General features: G+C 38.4%; 1 protein-coding gene across 1 annotated transcript; it reads right to left on the bottom strand.

Annotated features, from left to right (window-relative positions):
• Window positions 1-149: 149 nt before the first annotated feature.
• LOC114245770 (actin nucleation-promoting factor WAS) lies at window positions 150-19,200 on the bottom strand. Its single transcript, XM_089732693.1, has 11 exons — window positions 18,824-19,200; window positions 16,524-16,751; window positions 13,916-14,015; window positions 9,562-9,696; window positions 8,343-8,462; window positions 6,738-6,920; window positions 6,129-6,206; window positions 5,688-5,789; window positions 5,055-5,266; window positions 4,446-4,535; window positions 150-3,892 (listed from the first exon to the last, which is right to left on the bottom strand). The coding sequence occupies exons 1-11, from the start codon at window positions 18,908-18,910 to the stop codon at window positions 3,710-3,712; spliced, it is 1,518 nt and encodes a 505-aa protein (XP_089588819.1). The 5' UTR covers window positions 18,911-19,200; the 3' UTR covers window positions 150-3,709.
• Between the last annotated feature and the right edge of the window lie 2,135 nt (window positions 19,201-21,335).

Below are 21,335 nucleotides of genomic sequence, written 5' to 3'. Positions count from 1 at the left end.
CAAACACTTTTGTTGCTTGAAGATCTGGAGAACTATCGATCCCTAGTCTACTTACGTGGGTAACACAATTAGGTATTGCCCAAACATTAATACAAAATATAATTACAACAACATTAGTTCCTCTTTGTTTTGAAATAAAAGAAAACAAATCATTTTTAAGGTTCGTTTTATTCAATGAAACAAGATTACATAAAGATACAGTCAACGTTTAACCATTGTCAAAAATAATATTAACGGTTATATTCTAAAATTATTATAAATCAAGTCGATTGTTCTAGAAGCTTTCAATGATAATGTATATCGTATATAGACCAAGAAATTTCTGGGCAAATAATTTTGTATGTAGATTCCTAGTGAGCGCTTCTAAATAAATTCTCCACATAAGTAGTTTCTCCTCTAGTTTCGGGAAAATCTGTTCAATATTTTTATTCAATAAAACATGTTACTATTTGATGTTACGTTATTAAACCTCCCTAGACAAAAATTTGTTGATTTTACTTTTAAGTCTTATATCTTTGAGATGGCTATTATCTTGCGATATTGATTAGCGCCATGCTCGGGTTCCCAGAGTATATATTACTTTCACTGCCGTTTATAAAAAGAGCGTGGGAAAGTATGCGCGTCAGTGTGCGGCGTGCACTCGGAAACACGGTACACGCACAGGAATCTACCTGGCTTTGCACTTTGTATTGAAAATGGTACTTGGATATTTAAAAGCTTTCTGAGAATTTTTTTACAGCAAATATAGTTTTATCTAAAAATTTCAATAACGAACTGAACAAAATTTCGAATTCTTTGTAAACAAAAAACCTTTTGTATTTTAATGTATTTTTTTATTGCCACTGTGAGACAATCACGCGTCAGTAATGTCTGGAGCGCGGCTAAGCCGCTGCCCAGTACCTGCCTTTAGGTACCTGCCTAAACTTTGCAACATTTTCCTTTTCAAAACTCCCAGAACAATGACAAAACCAATACAAATTCACTAACTACTAGTATTAATTAAAATTTGTTACACATTTGCCTTATAATCAACATTGTTTGTCCTCAGTCATTTATTTATGATAATTTTTATATCGAAAACCATTATTTACATTATTTAATTTAAATTGTGTGTTTCATACATGAGCTGTAAAGAATTTACGTTTATTTAAAAAAAAAAAAAACATTAACGTCATATACAATTTGGAGGGGGGCTGTTAATTTGTACCGTGTTATAAGAGGGTTTTTGGGAATTTTTCTTTCCCCGTTAGAGTGAAACTTTGTTGTAAAATACCGCGTTAAAAGACAGTTACCTGTATTACGTTTATAATGCAGCAAAAAAACATCGATCAGCTTGCCTTGTTGATATTTTTAACTCACGAAAGATATATAAGTATTAACTTTTTGATGGTTACACCATAATAATAAACACATACATGATTAAACGCAGTTCTTTACAGCCAATCTATTTTAATTATTAAAACATTAAGACAGTCGCCTCGCGTTACTGTCGAATTCAATAGAATTAAAATAATAACACTAACGAAACAAAAAAAACCCAAATCTTCGGAAACAATTTTGTATTAAAAAATCTAGTATTTTTAACACAAATTTGTCTCCTATAATATTCATCGTAATTGTATTAATAAGGTACATCAAATTGTTGCTATTGGTTAAAGAAATTACAAATATACAAGACACTAAAATATTCATTGTAATCAATAAATAATGACACTTTTCATTGTCGCTTTCTTCTCAATTGAAATATAATTGAATATTATACTGTAATACACACAGACCGAGTGAGAGGGAATTATTTCCGACACGTAAACATAAGAAAACAATGTTGGACTTGTGTAGTTACAGCGCGCAATGTAATACTAGCGAAAGCGAGAGGTCAACGCCCCGTGACGTCACCATACAAAAAACAGCTTTTTAATCATGTTACTGTGAACTAGCGCCACTCTCATAAAGCACAAGGTCTTGTTAAATTGAAAATTATATTTTTACGGTCTTCTTATAATTGGGCTTATAAAGCTCTCAATATGAATACGACCATTTAAAAACAAAATATCAGCGTAACTTAAAGCGCGATGGTTGAGGTACTAATAGATCACGTGTATCAACGCGGTTTTAACTTTAAAGATTTCCTTACACAGAAACTTAGAAAGTGTTTTGTTATAAGTTTTTTTTAAATAAATAAAATGCCATGCTTATTTTAAATTAGTCAGTAACTCAGCCACTGCTCCTAATGTGATATGCGAATGCGTTAAGTGAACAAGTTACAAGTAAAATTTAAATCTCAAAGTTAGTACTAAATATTATTTGAAATAATAATAAACAAAAATATTTTTCAGAACTGACCCGTAGACTCTTCTATTTGATTCATTTTAAAATGTATCGAATAAACAAAAATAGACTTTCGTATTCAGAAAATTAGAATCGTATTTGGAAAATTTGCAAACTTAAATCGAAGGATTTACCATAATTTCAATACGTGTCACAAACCTCGATGCCATTTATTATAAATACGAATGCAAAAATACTTTTTTTTTTACTTATTCCGATGAGTTTTGACTAGAACGTTCTAGACGTTACTTTCAAAGTCGTTCTATTAAAAAAATATAGTGAGCTCTCGCACATGTCATCCGGACTCGCCCACACTGCCCGGCGCATTTGCTACACACACTGACTCCCATCATTCTAGTTTCGTCGCCGCACACGCGGAGCAATGAGGGCGGAATTTCATGTTTACCTATTTGTTTAAAGCAACATTCACTGTGATCGTGCAATGACAAACAAATATTTGGGGCGTAGTTTATTAGAAAGGACTCGATTCACAATATTGTCCGACACGACAGCAATAAAGAAAAAAAAAAAAAAAAAAGACATGACAGAACTCAAAAAAATTTAGAAAAAAAATGTATTTTTTTGAATTCGACGCTGGCAAAATTAGTTTTTTTTTAGTACCGACAGCGGAAAGATCTGCTATGGAGCGGGTGATATTATTCGGTACACCTATGGTACAAATTTTATTGTTCGATACTTGTATAATATAACGTTTGGGTATATCCTGAAAACATCTTTAGCCAAATTCAGACATCTGTGAAATATTTTCGTGTTCAATAGCCGACCGCTGTATTGAACAACAATAGGGGAATTTGTCTGTACACAGAACATCCAGACGTGATACATATTTCACTTCTATTTCAATAAATGTCAAAGAGTCCTTTTTGCTAAACTACAGTCGACCTCGACATAATATTAGGTTACATTCTTCAATTTATAATTCATATCACACACAGTTATCGTGAACGATCTTTTCACAAAAGACGATCTCTTTGAAACAACCGTTGTAGCATGAAGATTAATTAAGGAAATAAATTGACAATGTATCGCATTTTAATGAATTACGCTGAGTGCTATCGAGCTAAACTGCGGTGCAATGTATGCGGTTCGTTTCGGTTGTTCCCCTGGTGCTGGTGTTGCCAACTCTTATTTGAGCTTGATTTTAAATTTAAAATAAGGAGTAGGTTTTTAATTAGGTGTACGTTTGCATTTGTGTGTTTCATAAATCCTATTGTCACTGTTATAGTCGAGCGCTGTGTTGTACACTGCGTGTTTACAGTTCAGGCCCACTTTCTATTGTTTTTTTACAAACTACCCTCTTTTTAAAAGAATCTGCGTTGTGATCTTCTATCGGTGTCCTGGTGAGAGGTCGGCAGTGGGCTCAGTCGTCCCACTCCCCGTCGCTGGTGGTGTTGTCGCTGAGGTCGGAGTCGTCGTCGGAGTCGGAGTGCAGCGCGCGGCTCCGCTCGTGCAGGGCCCGCGCGAGGGCGCCCGCCAGCCCGCACCCCACGCCCGCCCCCGCCGCCGCCGCCCCCACCCCTACACCGCGCCTCTCCGGCGCCACCTGCCGGAGCAAAAAGTACTTCATAAATCTTTTCATTTATTTTAAACACAGAAAGATGTCGTCGTGGCCTAAAGGATAAGACGTCCGGTGCACTCGTGTTGAGCGATGCACCGGTGTTCGAATCTCAGGCGGATACCAATTTTTTCTAATGAAATACGTACTCAACAAATGTTCACGATTGACTTCCACGGTGAAGGAATAACATCGTGTAATAAAAATCAAATCCGCAAAATTATAATTTGCGTAATTACTGGTGGTAGGACCTCTTGTGAGTCCGCGCGGGTAGGTACCACCACCCCGCCTATTTCTGCCGTGAAGCAGTAATGCGTTTCGGTTTGAAGGGTGGGAGAGCCGTTGTAACTATACTGAGACCTTAGAACTTATATTTCAAGTTGTGTGGCGCATTTACGTTGTAGATGTTTATGGGTTCCAGTAACCACTTAACATCAAGTGGGCTGTGAGCTCGTCCACATATCTAAGCCATAAAAAAAATATTTTACTGATTTTTACATCGGTGTAAATTGAACAAAGCAGATCTGAAGGGTGTACTCACGGATCTAAGTTCGACGCCCTGTCGTATCTCGCTCAGCAGGTTGCTCCGGTTGTCCTCGACAGGTGGCGCTTTGGCAACAGGTTCGACTCTCTGTCAGTTAAGTAAATAATAAAATTTATTATTATTCGCCAGTGTTGATGTTGTTCAATACAATGGTTTGGTACTCGATCGATTTCACACGCCTTGAAGGCGGACATTGACCCCTAATATTGTTGGCTTAACATTGCTCGCTCATTAAAACTAAAAGCACGCTTAATAATACAAGAAATATTAAACGTATCCCGGAACTTTATCGATTCGAATTCAGGTTTGAATTATTAAAGACCCTTATAGCGCATCTGGGATATTCAAATTTTTTTTTCTGTAAATTCCGGTAATGTATTTAATAATTTTTCTGTAAAGTGGGGTACCCGTTGTAACTATACTGAGACCTTAGAACTTATTAAGGTGGGTGACGCATTTACGTCATAGATGTCTATGGGCTCCAATAACTACTTAACACCAGGTGGGCTGTGAGCTTGTCCACCCATCTAAGCAATAAAAAATAAATAAAAGACGAGGTCGAACTGGTAATTTCGAGATATAGAAAAAAATGTACAGAATAAAGACCTTCAAAGTGCTGGCTCCACTACGTATGCTCTCCATGAGTGCGGCGCGCGCATCCACGGCAACGGCTGCGTCCTTCGGCATCGGGGGGGCGTCCGGGGGCGGAGACGGAGCCACGGGCGCGGGCGGCGGCGGGGGCGGAGGGGGCGGCGGCGGCGGGGGGGCCACGCCCGGCGGCGGCGGAGGGGGCACTGATGGCGGAGCTGACGATGGTGCTGGATAAAATATAAAGTGTGTCATGATTTTTGCTGTACAACTTAATATTAAAATTATTCATTTACAATGAAAACATTTACTTCAGATTGTATAGAGCACTATAATATTTTATAGTGTTCTATACTATATTTATACTATGGGCAGTTTAAAAATCAAAAAAAAATTATTCAACATAAATGAAAGTACATACTTGTTGAACGTCAAAAAGAACTACTGCCAATTCACAAAAACTAGGCTCCGTCCTGAGAAGAACTGGCAAGAAACTCAGCAAGCATGTCTTTTTTTTAAATATTAGATATATATATTTTTAAATATTCATATATACAAATAAGTGCATAGTAACAGAATTACTCTTCAGCTGACGATGAGAGAAACAATGATCAGACAAGATATATTGGTGTACAGTATGTGTGCACTCACGGGGCGCGGGTCTGGGCGGCGGCGGGTTGCGTGCGACGGAGGCGGGCGGCGGAGGGGGAGGCGGCACGGCGCGCCCGGGCGGGGGGGGCGGCGCTCGCGACGCTACACGTCGGCGACAGACACATTCAATATTAAACATCTGTGAAACCATATCTCTACATAGTTACTAATGGTACCAGCGATAGTGTTTGGTATTCTGACTTGCCTTACATTGGGCCAGTGAGGGCCGTTAGTAACATGATATACTTGTGAAGTGAAATAATCGAATTGTTTTCTTCACACTAAATATTTGTAATTTGTTAATATCAATCGGTTCAAGGCATGAATAAGTTGATTTGTTTGATTTTGTTAAATGACCATTATATCAATTAGGTAATTAAAAGTGTACATATTAAAAATGTCATGTGAACGTTTGCACGTGTCGCGGCGTGCTGTACGTACGTGGTGCGGGGGGGTGCGGCAGGGCGGGGCTGCGCTGCGGGACGGGGGGTGCGGGCGCGCGGGACGGCGCGCTGCGCTCTGCGGAACATCGATACGTACGGTCAGCGTAAGGATAGAGTGGAAAACTAAAATATTACTGGTGGTAGGAACCTCTTGTGAATCCCGCGAGTGGGTACCACCACCCCGCCTATTTCTGCCGTGAAGCAGTAATGCGTTTCGGTTTGAAGGGTGGGGCAGCCGTTGTAACTATACTTGTGTCCTTAGAACATATCTCTCAATTTGGATGGCGCATTTACGTTGTAGATGTCTATGGGCTCTAGTAACCACTTACAGGGCGGTGGTACCTACCCGCGCGGACTCACAAGAGGTCCTACCACCAGTAATTACGCAAATTATAATTTTTCGGGTTTCATTTTTATTACACGATGTTATTCCTTCACTGCGGAAGTCAATCGTGAACATTTGTTGAGTACGTATTTCATTAGAAAAAATTGGTACCCGCCTGCGGGATTCGAGCACCGGTGCATCGCTCAACACGAATGCACCGGACGTCTTATCCTTTAGGCCACGACTACAAAAAACGACGACGGTTTTCAAAATTGATGATACCTTTGATTGGCTTCTCATTGTTTGTGTGCAGATCCTCCATGACAGCGTTAATGCCACCGTTCGTCTCTATGAAGCTGTATATGAATTTCCTCGTCTCCTGGTCGCGGAGGTGGACCTCCGAAACTCCTGCCTCCTTCAGAAACGACAGGAGCTTCTCGTCCTGCGTGGTCTCCACGTCGAACCCTGAAAACGTTAATATATTTATTACTTAGATAGGTGAACGAGCTCACAGCCCACCTGGTGTTAAGTGGTTACTGGAGCCCATAGACATCTACAACGTAAATGCGCCACCCACCTTGAGATATAAGTTCTAAGATCTCAGTATAGTTACAACAGCCCCGCCCTTCAAACCGAAACGCATTACTGCTTCACGGCAGAAATAGGCGGGGTGGTGGTACCTACCCGCGCGGACTGACAAGGGTCCTACCACCAGTTCAAATCCAAATCTATCCTATCCAAATCTCGAAAGTGGAATCATTGTGATGAGGGTGTCTGCACGGGTGGACATCACCAGGTCCTGGTGCGAATCAGTCGCGAAGGGATCCTGCGTATCGCTGTGACCACTGCTATTGTAACATAACTGAGTCTTGGACTTCATGGCTACAAATGAAGAGGCGACGTTGTGGGACTATCGGTTATCTATACTAATATATAAATCTACAGTGATTTTTATTTTACGGATGTTCCGTTATAACTACTGAACCATGCATCCGATTGACTTGAAACTTGGTATCCATGCAGAAAATACATGTACTAATACTACTACTATTATATGTATTATACTACTTATATTATATTATATTACTACTAATATTTATATGAGTGTTGAACTCCCTGCACCAGTTCCGGGGGCGTTAATGATGAGAATCTTTGTGAGAGTGAGAAATAATAATGTCAATTTTAAATGCCCAGCGAAGCGGACCGTTACAGCTAGTCATTTATAAAAATAATGTTCAATGTGCTTAGTGCGAGTTTTTTAACGTTGTCGATAGCCTGATAGTTAACTCCAATTAGTATGGAGTTGGAACTGTTATATTATATGTACAGAGTACTGAACCCTAAAATGCTGATACCCTCAAACCGCTGACTAGACGGTCCGAGGTAGAGACTTTAGAGGAGACCGGAGAACAGTCAGTAGGGAGTGAACTGTGTTAGTAAGGGTGCGGTTGTCGGGGTTGCTCTGAGAGTCACGTATATCATCCATAATGCACAAATCAAATAAAATAGTTCGTATCGTAAAAGTTTCCTTTTTTAAAACGATCTCAGAGTAAATTCTCATAACCGAACGTTTGCCGCTAGGGGCGCTGTTCCAATTGCATACAAATTTGAGTTAACTTTTAGGCTATCGAGAACGTTAAAAAACTCACACTAAGCACAAAGTTTTTTCGTGTGTACTGAATTTAATTTTATCCCAATCGATTAAAGTCTCAAATCAATTAACTTCATCCCATTTTGCTTCATATTACTTTTCACGCAGCAGAATATTAGTATGTATGTATTTTTTAATTGAAGATTTTTATAAACTCGACACTGGCAACAATGGCGTCGCAAGAAGCTAATTGCCATACCTAAAAAATAAGTGAGATAAAAAAAAGATCCACGCACCTTTATCTTTATCCCACCCGATGTGAGAAACGTGCGTGAAGTTGTGAGGCATCCCGATGTCGGCTTTAGTCAATTTCCTTGTCGTTTTCCGTTTTCCGGAGCTCTTCAGTGTGTACGTACCTGGGCGATCATTACAAGTTATTACACATATTCTCTGACTAGCTGTTGCCCGCGACTCCGTCCGCGTGGAATAGTTACTTTGGCATAAATAATAATAATATTGATAATAATTTTACCCCCACTTCATTTACGTAGAAAGTGAAAATATTTTTGAATTATAGAATGTTAAGGAGCTATTTAAACCCCTATTTTGAAACATCCTTTATTGGTGCTCCACCTGTATTGGTCTTAGAGTGTTAGTCTTAGTATGTTATATAGATAGCCTTAGCCTTCCTCAATAAATGGGCTATTTAACACTGAAAGAATTTTTCAAATTCGACCACTAATTCCTGAGATTAGCGCGTTCAAACAAACAAACCCTTCAGCTTTATAATATTAGTATAGATACATATTGTAGAATGTCATAAACCGCCAATGATCTAACACACAACATAACAGCGAAAGAAGTCCCTTTACTTAGGTCGGCATTTTTTGGGATCTTCAGTGCGGTATCCCGGAGCACCAGAGGTACCACACGGGCGACGTGATGGGCCGTAGTCGGTCAGGCGTCCTCGTATTGGCGCAGCGAGACTAGTTGTAGTATTAACCACGGGAACCATTCTGCCCGGGTTCTAACACTAATCATACCAATACTTACTGGTACCTGTTTCTACTATAGCGGGTAGATAACGGTATACGACAAGTATTACTCAAAATAAACAAAACAAAAAAAAAAGTATAATAATTATAGATTAATTGGTAAGAACTCATGAAGTCAAATGTGCAAAAGCAATAAAATGATACGTGCATTTTCAATGCAAACGTGCGAAATGGGTTATTTGACCCGTTATGGTATGTGTAGTGCTAAGCTCGGGTACAGATCGGATATCCGGTGAGAGAGTGCAAAGGGAGTTTTTGTGGGTAAGACTTTAAAAACATCGTAGGCTCGGGGTTTGCTCCCAAAATCTGCGTACCGTCAAGACCCATATACCCCACGCGCCTCTTGGACGCGGAATGCATGAAGTCGTGTCCCCCCACCCAGCTAAAAAGTCGGCATTACTTTAAATCAGTTTAATACGTCAGATGATCATGAATATAGGCCATTATAAGTAGTTTTCACCTGCTAAATTCGTTTTCGGTGGGAGTACGGGGGCGGGCTCCGGTTCCAGTGCGGGGGGCGGGGGTAGGACGCCATTTTGTCTCGGCTCCACCACGCTATTGGCCCGCGCTGCCGTTAAGGCACGTTGCCTCCTCTCTGAAAAATAAAAATAGTTTTTATACGTTATTTACATCCTGGCTTACGAAAGCATACAACCAACAACACACGAGAACAAACACGGGTACTAAGTGGAAACTGTTTCCTACACATCTCTGAATTTTTACTTTTTCAAACTGCTAAAATACTAAAATGTTATTTCTAGTCGCTATTCCGAAGATTACTCAAAATCTATGTATATAAAAGAAGGTCGTGTTAGTTACACTATTTATAACTAAAGAACGGCTGAAGTGATTTGGCTGAAAATTGGTGGGGAGGTAGCTTAAAACCAGGAGAAGGATACTTTTTATCACGTTCCCGTGGGACGTGACGTAAAACGTGATATAACAAAACCACTGAAGTAAGAAACCTATGGAAATGAAACGTCAACAAAAAATTCGTGCCACTGTGACGTCATCTGACCACAAAACATGGCGGTTTTAGTGCTGTACAAAAGATTTCAATGTTATCAGGTTTTATCGATAAACGTTCTTGGCTCATTTTATTTTAAATATTGTTGAGTATTATTTATTTGTAGAATTTATACTTTAATGGGAAGTAAGTAGGTATATTGTTATGTGCAAATATGATATGATTTAGATGTGTGAAATCTAAGACAAGTTCGTCCTTTGAATTTGCCAAGTAAACGATATGATGATTTTTAAAAGTTGCTACACTGATTTTATAAAGTTGTCGTTTGTCGCAAAACATAAAGATATGACGTAGTACAGTGCCATCTGCCCATTTCTAGCATGCTAAATGTTATCGTATTTTGAGTACGTGTTTTTCTTAGACTATTACAATCTATTTTAATTGTTTTGCTGACTCTAAAGTCCGTAACACACTACCGCAGCGCAGCTCAAGGAAGGTGCGCCGCACCATTTGAATCATTTTCACTTGAGAGTGATTCAAATTTCAAACTTATCAAGGGACCGCGTGAAAAAAAAAACCCCTACAGAACATTTATTCAGTAATTACAAACGTCATTCCTTGTGACTTCCTCTCTAAAATCACGTAATTATTAAATATTTCACGAATTTACAATAGTGTTTTACTCATTGCGGAATAAAACTATTTTATTTAAATAGTTCCGAAGAGATTTTGTCGGTAGCCTTTTTCCCGAAATATCTAAACAGAATGTCTAAATATGTTTTGATGACATATTTTAAAGAGGTATTTATGATTAGTGTCATGATCAATAGATTCCGACCGAAAAATGGTGTCCGATTTTTCGGATGAGGGCTCCATAATGAATCTAAATATATTATATAGATAATAGTTTTGGGGCATCGACTTTCTTGAGATCCTATAAAATACGTTTGAATTATTATTTTTGTATGTTTTAAGCATGATAAAATATGAAATTTTATATAAGCAATCATATTAAATCGATATCAGTCAATAAATAATGTACAACCCAAAACAGACGGCCGAACTGACGTGACAAAGACATTTAGTGCGCTAAACATGGCGGATTTTAGGCCTCATTAGACGGAGACGGAGACATTTACGTATATTCATGTTTCATTTTATGTACGCACTGAAATACTGTTATATTATTTTCCTGCGAGTTAAAGTGCTGAGTAAGAACGAGATAGATATATGTGGATATATGTGTGTGCCTTCAAAATGGGTGCTATTTATATAAGCAATTGTACGTATAGAACAATATGTCGTGTCCTTACTATATAGGTCTACGAACAAAACGCAACTGATATGGAATGACAAAACGCAACTGACAGCTAAACGTAATGTAGTCTATGGTTAATTATAGTAGAATTTTGAAGTTGACCGGTCGATGTGTTCGTTTCGAGTTTCTATTAGCTTATTGTGCTGAGACAGGTAATCATTAAGAAAGCAATACCGCGACCAACACGATCAAATCTTTCCGGACGAAGCCGTAATGCAATTAGGGTTCGAAACATTGCGAGTGAAGAGACTAAAGAAGAAACAAGAAATAAAAATATAACAATAATAACTAAAATACATGACCAATAAATAATCATTCAAATACTTGCTTTTTTAATTTTCACTAATTATCCAAATAAAAAATTGACCCTGATAAAATCAAGCCTGCTCATTTATTGCCTCTAAGACGGAACAAAGTTCGTCGGGTCTGCTAGTCAAAGATAAATAAAATATAAGAAAACCTTCTTTATTTGTATTGTGTGTGTGTTTTATGGCCTTCATATACAGGCGAGCTATCTTCTCTTATCATTTTACCGTCTCTAATGGACATTAGCATTATATAGCCAAGTCGCTACCTACGACTGAAGACTATTTTCGAGCTTGGTTTAGAGAAAGACACATCATAGCGCTCAGTTATAAGAGCCGTTCATTCCAGAACTACATGGTTTCATTTGTAAAGCTGCTCTTGAGTTGTTAGGTCTCCTCCGGAGGCGCTCGGGCGGAGTGTTAGAAAGTTTTTTACTGGTTGTAGGTCCTCTTATGAGTCCGCGCGGGTAGATACCACCGCCTTGCCTGTTTCTGCCGTGAAGCAGTAATGCGTTTCGGTCTGAAGGGTAGGGCAGCCGTTGTAGATGTCTATGGGCTCCAGTAATCACTTAACACCAGGTAGGCTGTGAGCTCGTCCACCCATCTAAGCAATAAAATAAATATAAAAAAAAAAAACGGAAAAGCCTCCAGGCCACCAGTATACCTTCCTTCACAAAAAAAACCCGTTGCTAGTTCCAAGTGGAAGGTATGAACTCTTATTTCGGTGTCAGATGATGCAATTATAAAAGATATGACGACATCATCTCAAACAATTCCTCGGTCGGAAATAAATACTTTTCTCTCTTCTACTATTTCTCCGTAAACAACTTCGGAAGGTACGTATTCATTGTAAAAGTAGCAACGCCAAGTTCAAAGCGGGTTGGTGGTGCAGTATATGAAATTTGTTATTTAATAATTCACTTTTATTTTTATTTGCCCTTGTAGGCCGACGAGCATACGGCCCGCCTGGTGGTGAGTGGTTACCGTCGCTCATGGACGGTAGAGCCAAACCGCTGCCTACCGAAGCCTCGACCATTTGATTCAATTATGGTATAATATTTTTTCTTTAAATTGTGTTATAACATATCGCCTGTATTGTGAGACAATGTATGACATGATACAAATATTACGAACGGCGTATTTACAAATAAATATAGACGTACTTAAATCCGACAAGTACAATGAGGAGTCTTTTAATAAACAATGCACGCACAACAATGACAAACGTGATATCGGTAAATGCGCTCGTCTTGTGACGTCACGTGCAGTGTGACCACACTAGACGAAGACCTGCGAGTTTTTTGGAACGAAGTTCCTTGTGGGACGATGCGGAGGGGTACCCTAACCGGGAAAAAACGTCCGTAACGTAAGATTTTTATTAGTAATGCACACAGTGTAACTTTGTAATAACGTACAAAAATAACATCTTTTATCATTCATTGACCACGATCTCACGAGCGTTCGTTTGCGCAATACATTAACTCTTATGCAAACAACCGTGAATGAAGTGTACCACAATAAGTTCGCACGTTACCGAATGACCGTGGGTTGTTGCGAAACCTCCAGTTTTATTTTTTATTTTCTTTATACCTCGAATAGAACTTTAAATTAATATTTTTATATTAATAAGGAACTTCGTTCCTATCCGGTGTCCCACGACACCACACATCTTTTTTATTAGATTGCCTAAAAGGCAAGACTAAAGGAAACTAAACCATAATGAAGCAAATCATTCATGTCAGTTGTGCATCGTGTTTTGGAGAGTACGACAGTAGTCATGAAATACCATTGACAGTTAGACATGAAACTTTACACCCGATGGGCTGTAAGTTCAATCAAGTCAGATAAGACAGTAAAAAACAACAATTTAATTGTATTGTAAAAGTTAAATGAAGCTATATAGATTTTATTATAAGTAATCATCGAGTGAATAGCAACAAAAACAAACATATAGTAAAGCATTATGTGGCCAAGGCAGTGCCACAGATCAGGGTTCGCAATTTCCCAAGACATCCATTTGTCTTTGACAAATAAGCTTGCGATTTCATTTTTTGAAAGATAGTAATACATACATATTTTATTTATCGTAATTTAATTTTGACTCAAAAGAGAATGCGAAAGCGCTCGACTTTAATTTTTTGAGGCACAATGAGAACAAGAAATAGGGGCGCTGAATGTTAATGAAACAATATTTAGGGTAAATACTGTAAGTAGTGAAATTTACCTTCTCTTCTCGTCTTCCTTAATTCAATCTTCTCGATTAGAATCTTCTTTAGGATCTGAGCTTCTTCTTCATTGGCAAAGTTGAATGCTGTCATGTACTCCTAAAACAGTGTTGTACACTTTAATTGATAATTAATTTAGGCAACAGGAAACCGGACAGTCAATTCATTATGAGTTTGCTGCGAAAACTTGCTCAAACATCTCAATACAACTTCATTCCTTATGACGTCATTCGTGGCCAAACTAAATGTCGGGCTAACAGTAGACTACAGTATTAATAGGGAAAGATTAGCTACATATGACGTCGTACGTTATGATGGCGGGCACAATGCATATTACGTTTCGGTTTGGAGGGCAGCGGGGGCAGCCGTTGTAACTATACTTGAGACCTTAGAACTTATATCTCAAGAAGGGTGGCGCATTTACGTTGTAGATGTCTATGAGCTCCAGTAACCATTTAACACCAGGTGGGCTGTGAGCTCGTCCACCCATCAAAGCAATAAAAAGAGCAAGAGCAGTGCTTCGCTGAATTTACCACGGAGTCGGAATCGCATCCTAAGACAAGATCCGGCGAGAAACTCAGTGGGCTGTGTCTATGGGTTAGTTCGGTGTAATAATCTGCAACACAAACAAACATAAGCAATTTTTGTTATAGATTGCTTTGTAATTGGTATCACGTTGCTTGACTTTAAATATAATTTCCTTAGTTAAACATTAATTACGACTGTGCGGGGCTAGCGACAACAAATGTATGTATTTCCGACGACGTCATGATTTTGAGATATTACTCTGCGCATCTAGAGTTCTCTGTAATTCAATTTTAAGGCAACATAATATGATAAGGCAAGGCAATGGTGATGAAAATGGCCCTGCAAGCAATGACGCAAGGTACTATGACGATTTTTACGATCAGATGAATGGATTGAAATTTAAAAAAATATATGTAATTGCTTCTAAAAACAGGAAGTCAGCTGCATGTTCCAAAATATTATATATTTTTAGTTTTTTTTTCTTGCTGTATATGGACAAGCAAACGGTTACAGGGGACACGCGGTCGTTGTGCTAAATAGACACGCGACACACAACGAACGGTGCCGCCTATCTTGAAACATTAGTTCGAACTCTCATTCTATTGTAACAAATCTCCTACCCTTAAAGTCAAAGCACGTAAATGCTTAGTCGCAAAAACGCAGGTTTTCAACAAACACACACACACACACGATCTAATGCAGACACACACAACCTAATTCTAACGGTGTACCTTTATTATAGGTATATATAATTTAAAAAAAACGATACGTCATAGTCGTGTCGTAGGGTTTCTTATCTATTAGGTCACGGACGCTTATTGTTCACAAACACAATGAATGGACGAAAAAACACATGTACCGATTTTCCCATTAACACGTTCCCATAAGGAAACAATGATTCAGTTGTTGTTTATAAACCTAAATGATATCCCAGACAAACGATTATTTACGTAAAGTGGTTCCCTGAATTGAAATAGTATTAAGGAAGTGTATTGACGGTTTGTAAATAATAATATCTTCGCAGGATCTTCACAGGCGCCGTGACGCTTTTGAAATGACAGAACCGCGAACCTAACAAGTTTTTTTGAAATCAGAGTGATTTCACTAAACTTCTTACGCAATGCGATGTTAATCAAATCATCACTTATTAATAGAAGGAATTAAGAGACTCATAACTAGGGTTGCCAGATTTTTTCAGCCTATACGAGGCAAAAGCTTAAACAGGCAAAAAAATACGGGAATTCAGTTTTTTACCCGGGACAAATAAAAATTATAGTGACATTCTTAATTTTTTTTTTATATTTCTCCAAGGATCAAGTCAGTTTTAATATATTTTATCGGTTTTAACATATTTATAAAAATCAATACAATTATAATCGTACGGTTCGAATACGGGACAGACAGTCTCGCCGGGATTTTAAACTAAACCTAAAATACGGGATGTCCCGGGAAATACGGGACACTTGGTAACCCTACACATAGCGGTCAGAGTTAAGTGCACATGTTTGCAGTTTGTCAACGTGCTATGGACAGTGGTGTCAACTATTTTAAAATATTTGAAAAAATTGAAAGAAAAAGTTAATCCCATATTATATGAACACGTACATAATTTTAATAGAGAATATCGAACAAACTGCTATACCTCAATATAATATTATTCTGTGTGAAATGAAACGTAAAACTCCAGAAATATTATTTTTTTAAAAGTAGACGGTAGTTAGCACAATAACACCTTAGTCATCCATGACTATGAAAACTAAAGTATTCTCAAAACGTCAGAAATAATGCAATGACAAGAAAAAGTCATGATTAAACTGTAAAGGTATTTTTAATTATCACTGAGAAAATACATTTCAGTAGGTTTTATTACTGGCTCTTACCATTAGACTGAATTATACAGTATGCATACGAACGACGGTAACCAACAGTGATCAGGTTTTCAGATACCTTTAGCAATCAAATGCATACGCAAATGCCATCGTTGCTGCACCAGACGTTGCTTTAGGCCAAGACAACTTCATTATATGTACTATAAATACAATATTACATTATTTACTTTCAACATAGTTTTAAGCTTACCTCAGCTTCAAAAGTGTGTAAATAAGGCCTTGGGTTCTTATATTCTATCTGCATGTAAACTTCGTGCTCCCATATCATTGCTTTTCGGTACAAACAGTAAATCCTGAAGAAGTATGAGCGCTTGCCATTGTCCTTTATAAGGCACAGTACACCAGTATCTCTCTTCTTCCATTCAGAATGCGCTGGACCTTCAGTTGTGAAGAGTTGAACAACTGTAGTCGCTAGACTCTGCAAGTATTTTAAATTTTTTAATTGTGTTGCTTGTTCATGACTATGAAGGAGAGGTCTTTCATCAGGCAAATGGATTTTCCAGACAGCGGCCCACGACGCATGTCTCAATCAGAAAATAGTTTTGGATATAAATAGTTTGGATACTAGAATTCTTCGTCAAAATATAGCTATATTTTTTGGGCGATTCTCTGAAAGTATTTTGTCTTTGAACATATTTTTTTCTGCGGCCCTCCAGTTTTGTAATAAATTCAATTAGCCCACAATGGTATGTAGTTTAGACAACCCTGATCTAGAGCTTGTACATATTTAGGCTTTTCTTGAAAATATTGATGATGTGATTCAAATTTTCATTACAAAGATGTAGCTTCTTATGCAAATCCTAAATCTACTAAAGCTCCCAGGGGGCATCTGATTTCACCAAATCACTACAGATTATTGTTATCATAGTATCTAGGCATATATCTAAATGGGTTTTCTAAGATAGATTTAAAAATAAAAATCTTTTCTATTTCAGTCACAGATAAAATCCAATGTTGCTCAGACTTCAATCTTGTTTTTAAAGGTAGCAGAAACAAGATTATGGTATATATGTTGCTCCAAGAACTATGTATCGTACCACATTTCAGATTACTTTAGATAATATATTGAATAACACAATTCTTTTCTGAATCATTGAGTCAGTGAGTCATAATTATATTGAATCACATAAAAATATGCAAATCAGATACTAGTAATGAGGTGGGAAATATATTTTTATTGATAGTGGCAAACAACAGAGCTGACCCCGTATATTATTGATATAATTAGTATATGAAGACCCATGCAACAGATGATAATATCTACCCCAGAGGGATCCAAATGATTTATGAATTTTTCATGTTTTATGATTCTGCATATATATCAATAATTTAAAATCGTGCTGTATTTCTTGTACAAAAAGGTACAACATTGCTAGGTTCATGGTTGTACTTGACCATTGTTTAATAAGAGATGGGTTGCGCTTTGAAATTTGTTGACTGATGATTTAACATTTGAAATTGTATAGACAATATTTGTACAGACACTCCCAACAAACAGTCTTTTGTTAAATTTCTAAACTATAATCCACTATAGTAACATGTGTATGTATATTATGAATATATTGTAAAAAAGACATGCAAAACCAGTTATCGTAATAAATACTTCACTGAGATCTGATATAGTAACAGACTTTCACTGTATGTCTTTATGGGGTGAAATTTCTATCATATGCAGGCTTTGAACACTTTCACGACATGACTGGTCTTAATGCAATTACACTTTTTCTTACTTTTTAAGATGCACTTTTAACTCTTTTTTTATTAGTGTTTTTTTTTTATAATTTAAACTGGCAGCTAATAGCACACATGACATGGAATTATCAGTCTATAGAACTCCCAATATCAACCATAATTGTTTTGCCCCAAAATTTTCACATTAGAAATAGATAAGGACAGTTTCCACCACAGGTTCACAAATACTAAACATACTTTTTATATTATTTGAATTTCGTTTAGATTCCATTACTTTTATTTATTTCAGTGTCTTTCATGATTGTGTGAGATTAGTTTAATGTCAAAAAAATCCATATCTGTGGGTTTTGAAACCCCAATATGTGAGTTCATAATCATTTACAATTTACGTTAGTTGAATATATAGTTTGTTGTACACAGAAAATACAAAAAAAATACAAAATTTCTTTGTTGAGTTTTGTATTGACAGTAATTTAATTCCTAAGCATTGCTTGGGCCTGAAATGTCAAGCATTGGTAGGTTAAATTCCGAGAGTTTATCAAAAGCCTTTTATACTATTAGAAAAGAAAAATTAAAAAGATTTGTAATTTTCATTAGATTTAAAACAAGGCATTTAACATTACAAGGAACAAGATAATATCTTAATCAATCATCCAGGCGATAGAATAGGACGCAAACAACTTTATCGTTTAGATAGCATGAGATAATACATTGATAGGGCTATAGATACGTAATCAAGGTGGACTGATTCAACACGAGCTACTTTCATGAAGGATCTAAAAAGGATGATTAACTCACCTGACATTTTGGTCCTATTAGGCTGAACACCTGTTCGTTCTCCTCGCGTGACAGGAGATTTGTCGTTCTGTGCTCTCCCCTCGGCATCTTGCTTGCCTAACGTAGATATCACACATAAAATCACTATAAACACATGAAAACTGATGTGTCAGCTACAAAAACTCTTCTGCATTTTAATGTTGTTTTGTTCGTTTTATCTAGCCGCTGTTTTTACTGGGCCCATGTAAACATTTCTCATAACATGGAAACATTCATCTCGAAAACTAAAAGTTCTTAGGAAACCGTTCTGATTTTGCAAATCTTCACTTTCTCCCTCTGTGAGCGTAATAACTTACTGTGCTGTTTGATCTGATTTAATGTGTATAGTGTATAGTCTATGGATTTTATTGTGCTCTCGAATAAATTAAGTGTATAATCTATGGTGCTCACAGACTATATGCTACGTGTCGAGTTGCCAAGCATTCGCAAAGGGGAATGCCCACTCTCCATAGTGCGCTAGGCCCAAGGTGGACATCAAATATTACTATAAAAATGGACTGATTCAAGTTCTTAAATGTATTAGATATCTAAAAAATAAATTGAAATTGACGCCACTATTATAAAAAATATAATAAAAATAAAAAACTCGTTTTGAGGTTAATTTTCTATATAAATACCTCAAGAACTTTTCTTTTTTTAATGTTTAAGATGTTCCTAATGTATTTTTATCCAATTGTAGTTATTAGGGTATAAAAAACACACATACTTCTTTAAATATCTATATTATTCTATTTTTTCTTAATCTTCATACACAATTAGTAAATCATCTAAAAATAGCACAGGAGAGCATATACACGGTTTTAAATCTCGGTCAGGTTAAAACCACAATTCACACAATGGTTTTCAGCCGTAGTATGAAACGTTATTGATAAAAGCACCATTCCGACAGGAGCCCTCTTCTTCGATATAGCGAAGGCGTTCGACAAAGTCTGGCACAACGGTTTGATATTCAAACTGTATAACATGGGAGTGCCAGACAGACTCGTGCTCATCATACGAGACTACTTGTCGAACCGTTCGTTCCGATATCGAGTCGAGGGAACGCGTTCCCGGCCCCGTCACGTCTCAGCCGGAGTCCCGCAAGGCTCCGCCCTCTCCCCGTTACTATTCAGTTTGTATATCAACGATATACCCCGGTCTCCGGAGACCCATCTGGCGCTCTTCGCCGATGACACCGCCATCTACTACTCGTGTAGGAAGAAGGCGTTGCTTCATCGACGACTTCAGACCGCAGCTACCACCATGGGACAGTGGTTCCGGAAGTGGCGCATCGACATTAACCCCACGAAAAGCACAGCGGTGCTCTTCAAAAGGGGTCGCCCTCCGAACACCACGCTGAGCATCCCCCTCCCGACTAGGCGCGTCAATACCCCCGCCCCCGCCGTTCGCCCGATCACGATGTTCGACCAGCCCATACCGTGGGCCCCGAAGGTCAAATATTTAGGCGTCACCCTCGACAGTAGGATGACATTCCGCCCCCACATCAAGACGGTACGCGATCGTGCCGCCTTCATTCTAGGACGTCTCTACCCGATGATATGTAGGCGAAGTAAAATGTCCCTTAGAAATAAGGTGACACTCTACAAAACTTGCATACGCCCCGTCACGACCTATGCAAGTGTAGTGTTCGCTCACGCGGCCCGCATACACTTGAAATCATTCCAAATTATTCAATCCCGTTTTTGCAGGATAGCCGTCGGAGCCCCGTGGTTCGTCAGGAACGTCGACCTCCATGACGACCTGGACTTAGAGTCCATCAGTAAGTATCTGCAGTCGGCGTCCATGCGCCACTTCGATAAAGCGGCACGACACGAGAACCCTCTCATCGTGGCCGCCGGTAACTACATTCCCGATCCTGCGGACAGAATGGAAAGCAGTCGACGTCGCCCAAAACACGTCATCTCGGATCCGCCCGATCCACTAACGGTGCTTTTAGGTAATTCAAGCACCGGTCACCGTTCTCGTCGAACCCGTCGCTTGCGACGAAGGGCTCGACGAGTAAATTAACTCTCAGACACAGCCCACTGAGTTTCTCGCCGGATCTTCTCAGTGGGTCGCGTTTCCGATCCGGTGGTAGATTCTGCGAAGCACGACTCTTGCTAGGGTTCGTGTTAGCAACATCGTCAGGTTAGAGCCCCGTGAGCTCACCTACTAAAGTTAGGGTTACGCTGATATAGCCTCTCAAGGCTCTCAGCTTAGGTAGGAAAAAAAAAAAAAAAAAAAAAAAAAAAAGTGTGTGTGTCCGCTCCGACGCACGACTGGAGTTTACTGGATATAAAAAATTAAACGAAACAATACGAGAAATAGTTCTATATTACGACAACACGATACACAACAGATTATTAACAAATTAACGAGACACAAAACAAACGACTAACAAATATATGAAAATACAATAATGAGAGAAACGCGCGATCAGTACGAGGCTTTGTGGCGGACTGCCGGCGCAGCAGCCCGGCGTCACCTGCGATAA

The sequence above is a fragment of the Bombyx mandarina genome, chromosome 15 (assembly GCF_030267445.1).
Source record: "Bombyx mandarina strain Sakado chromosome 15, ASM3026744v2".
NCBI lineage: Eukaryota > Metazoa > Arthropoda > Insecta > Lepidoptera > Bombycidae > Bombyx > Bombyx mandarina.
This window is presented reverse-complemented; position numbering and strand designations above follow the sequence as displayed.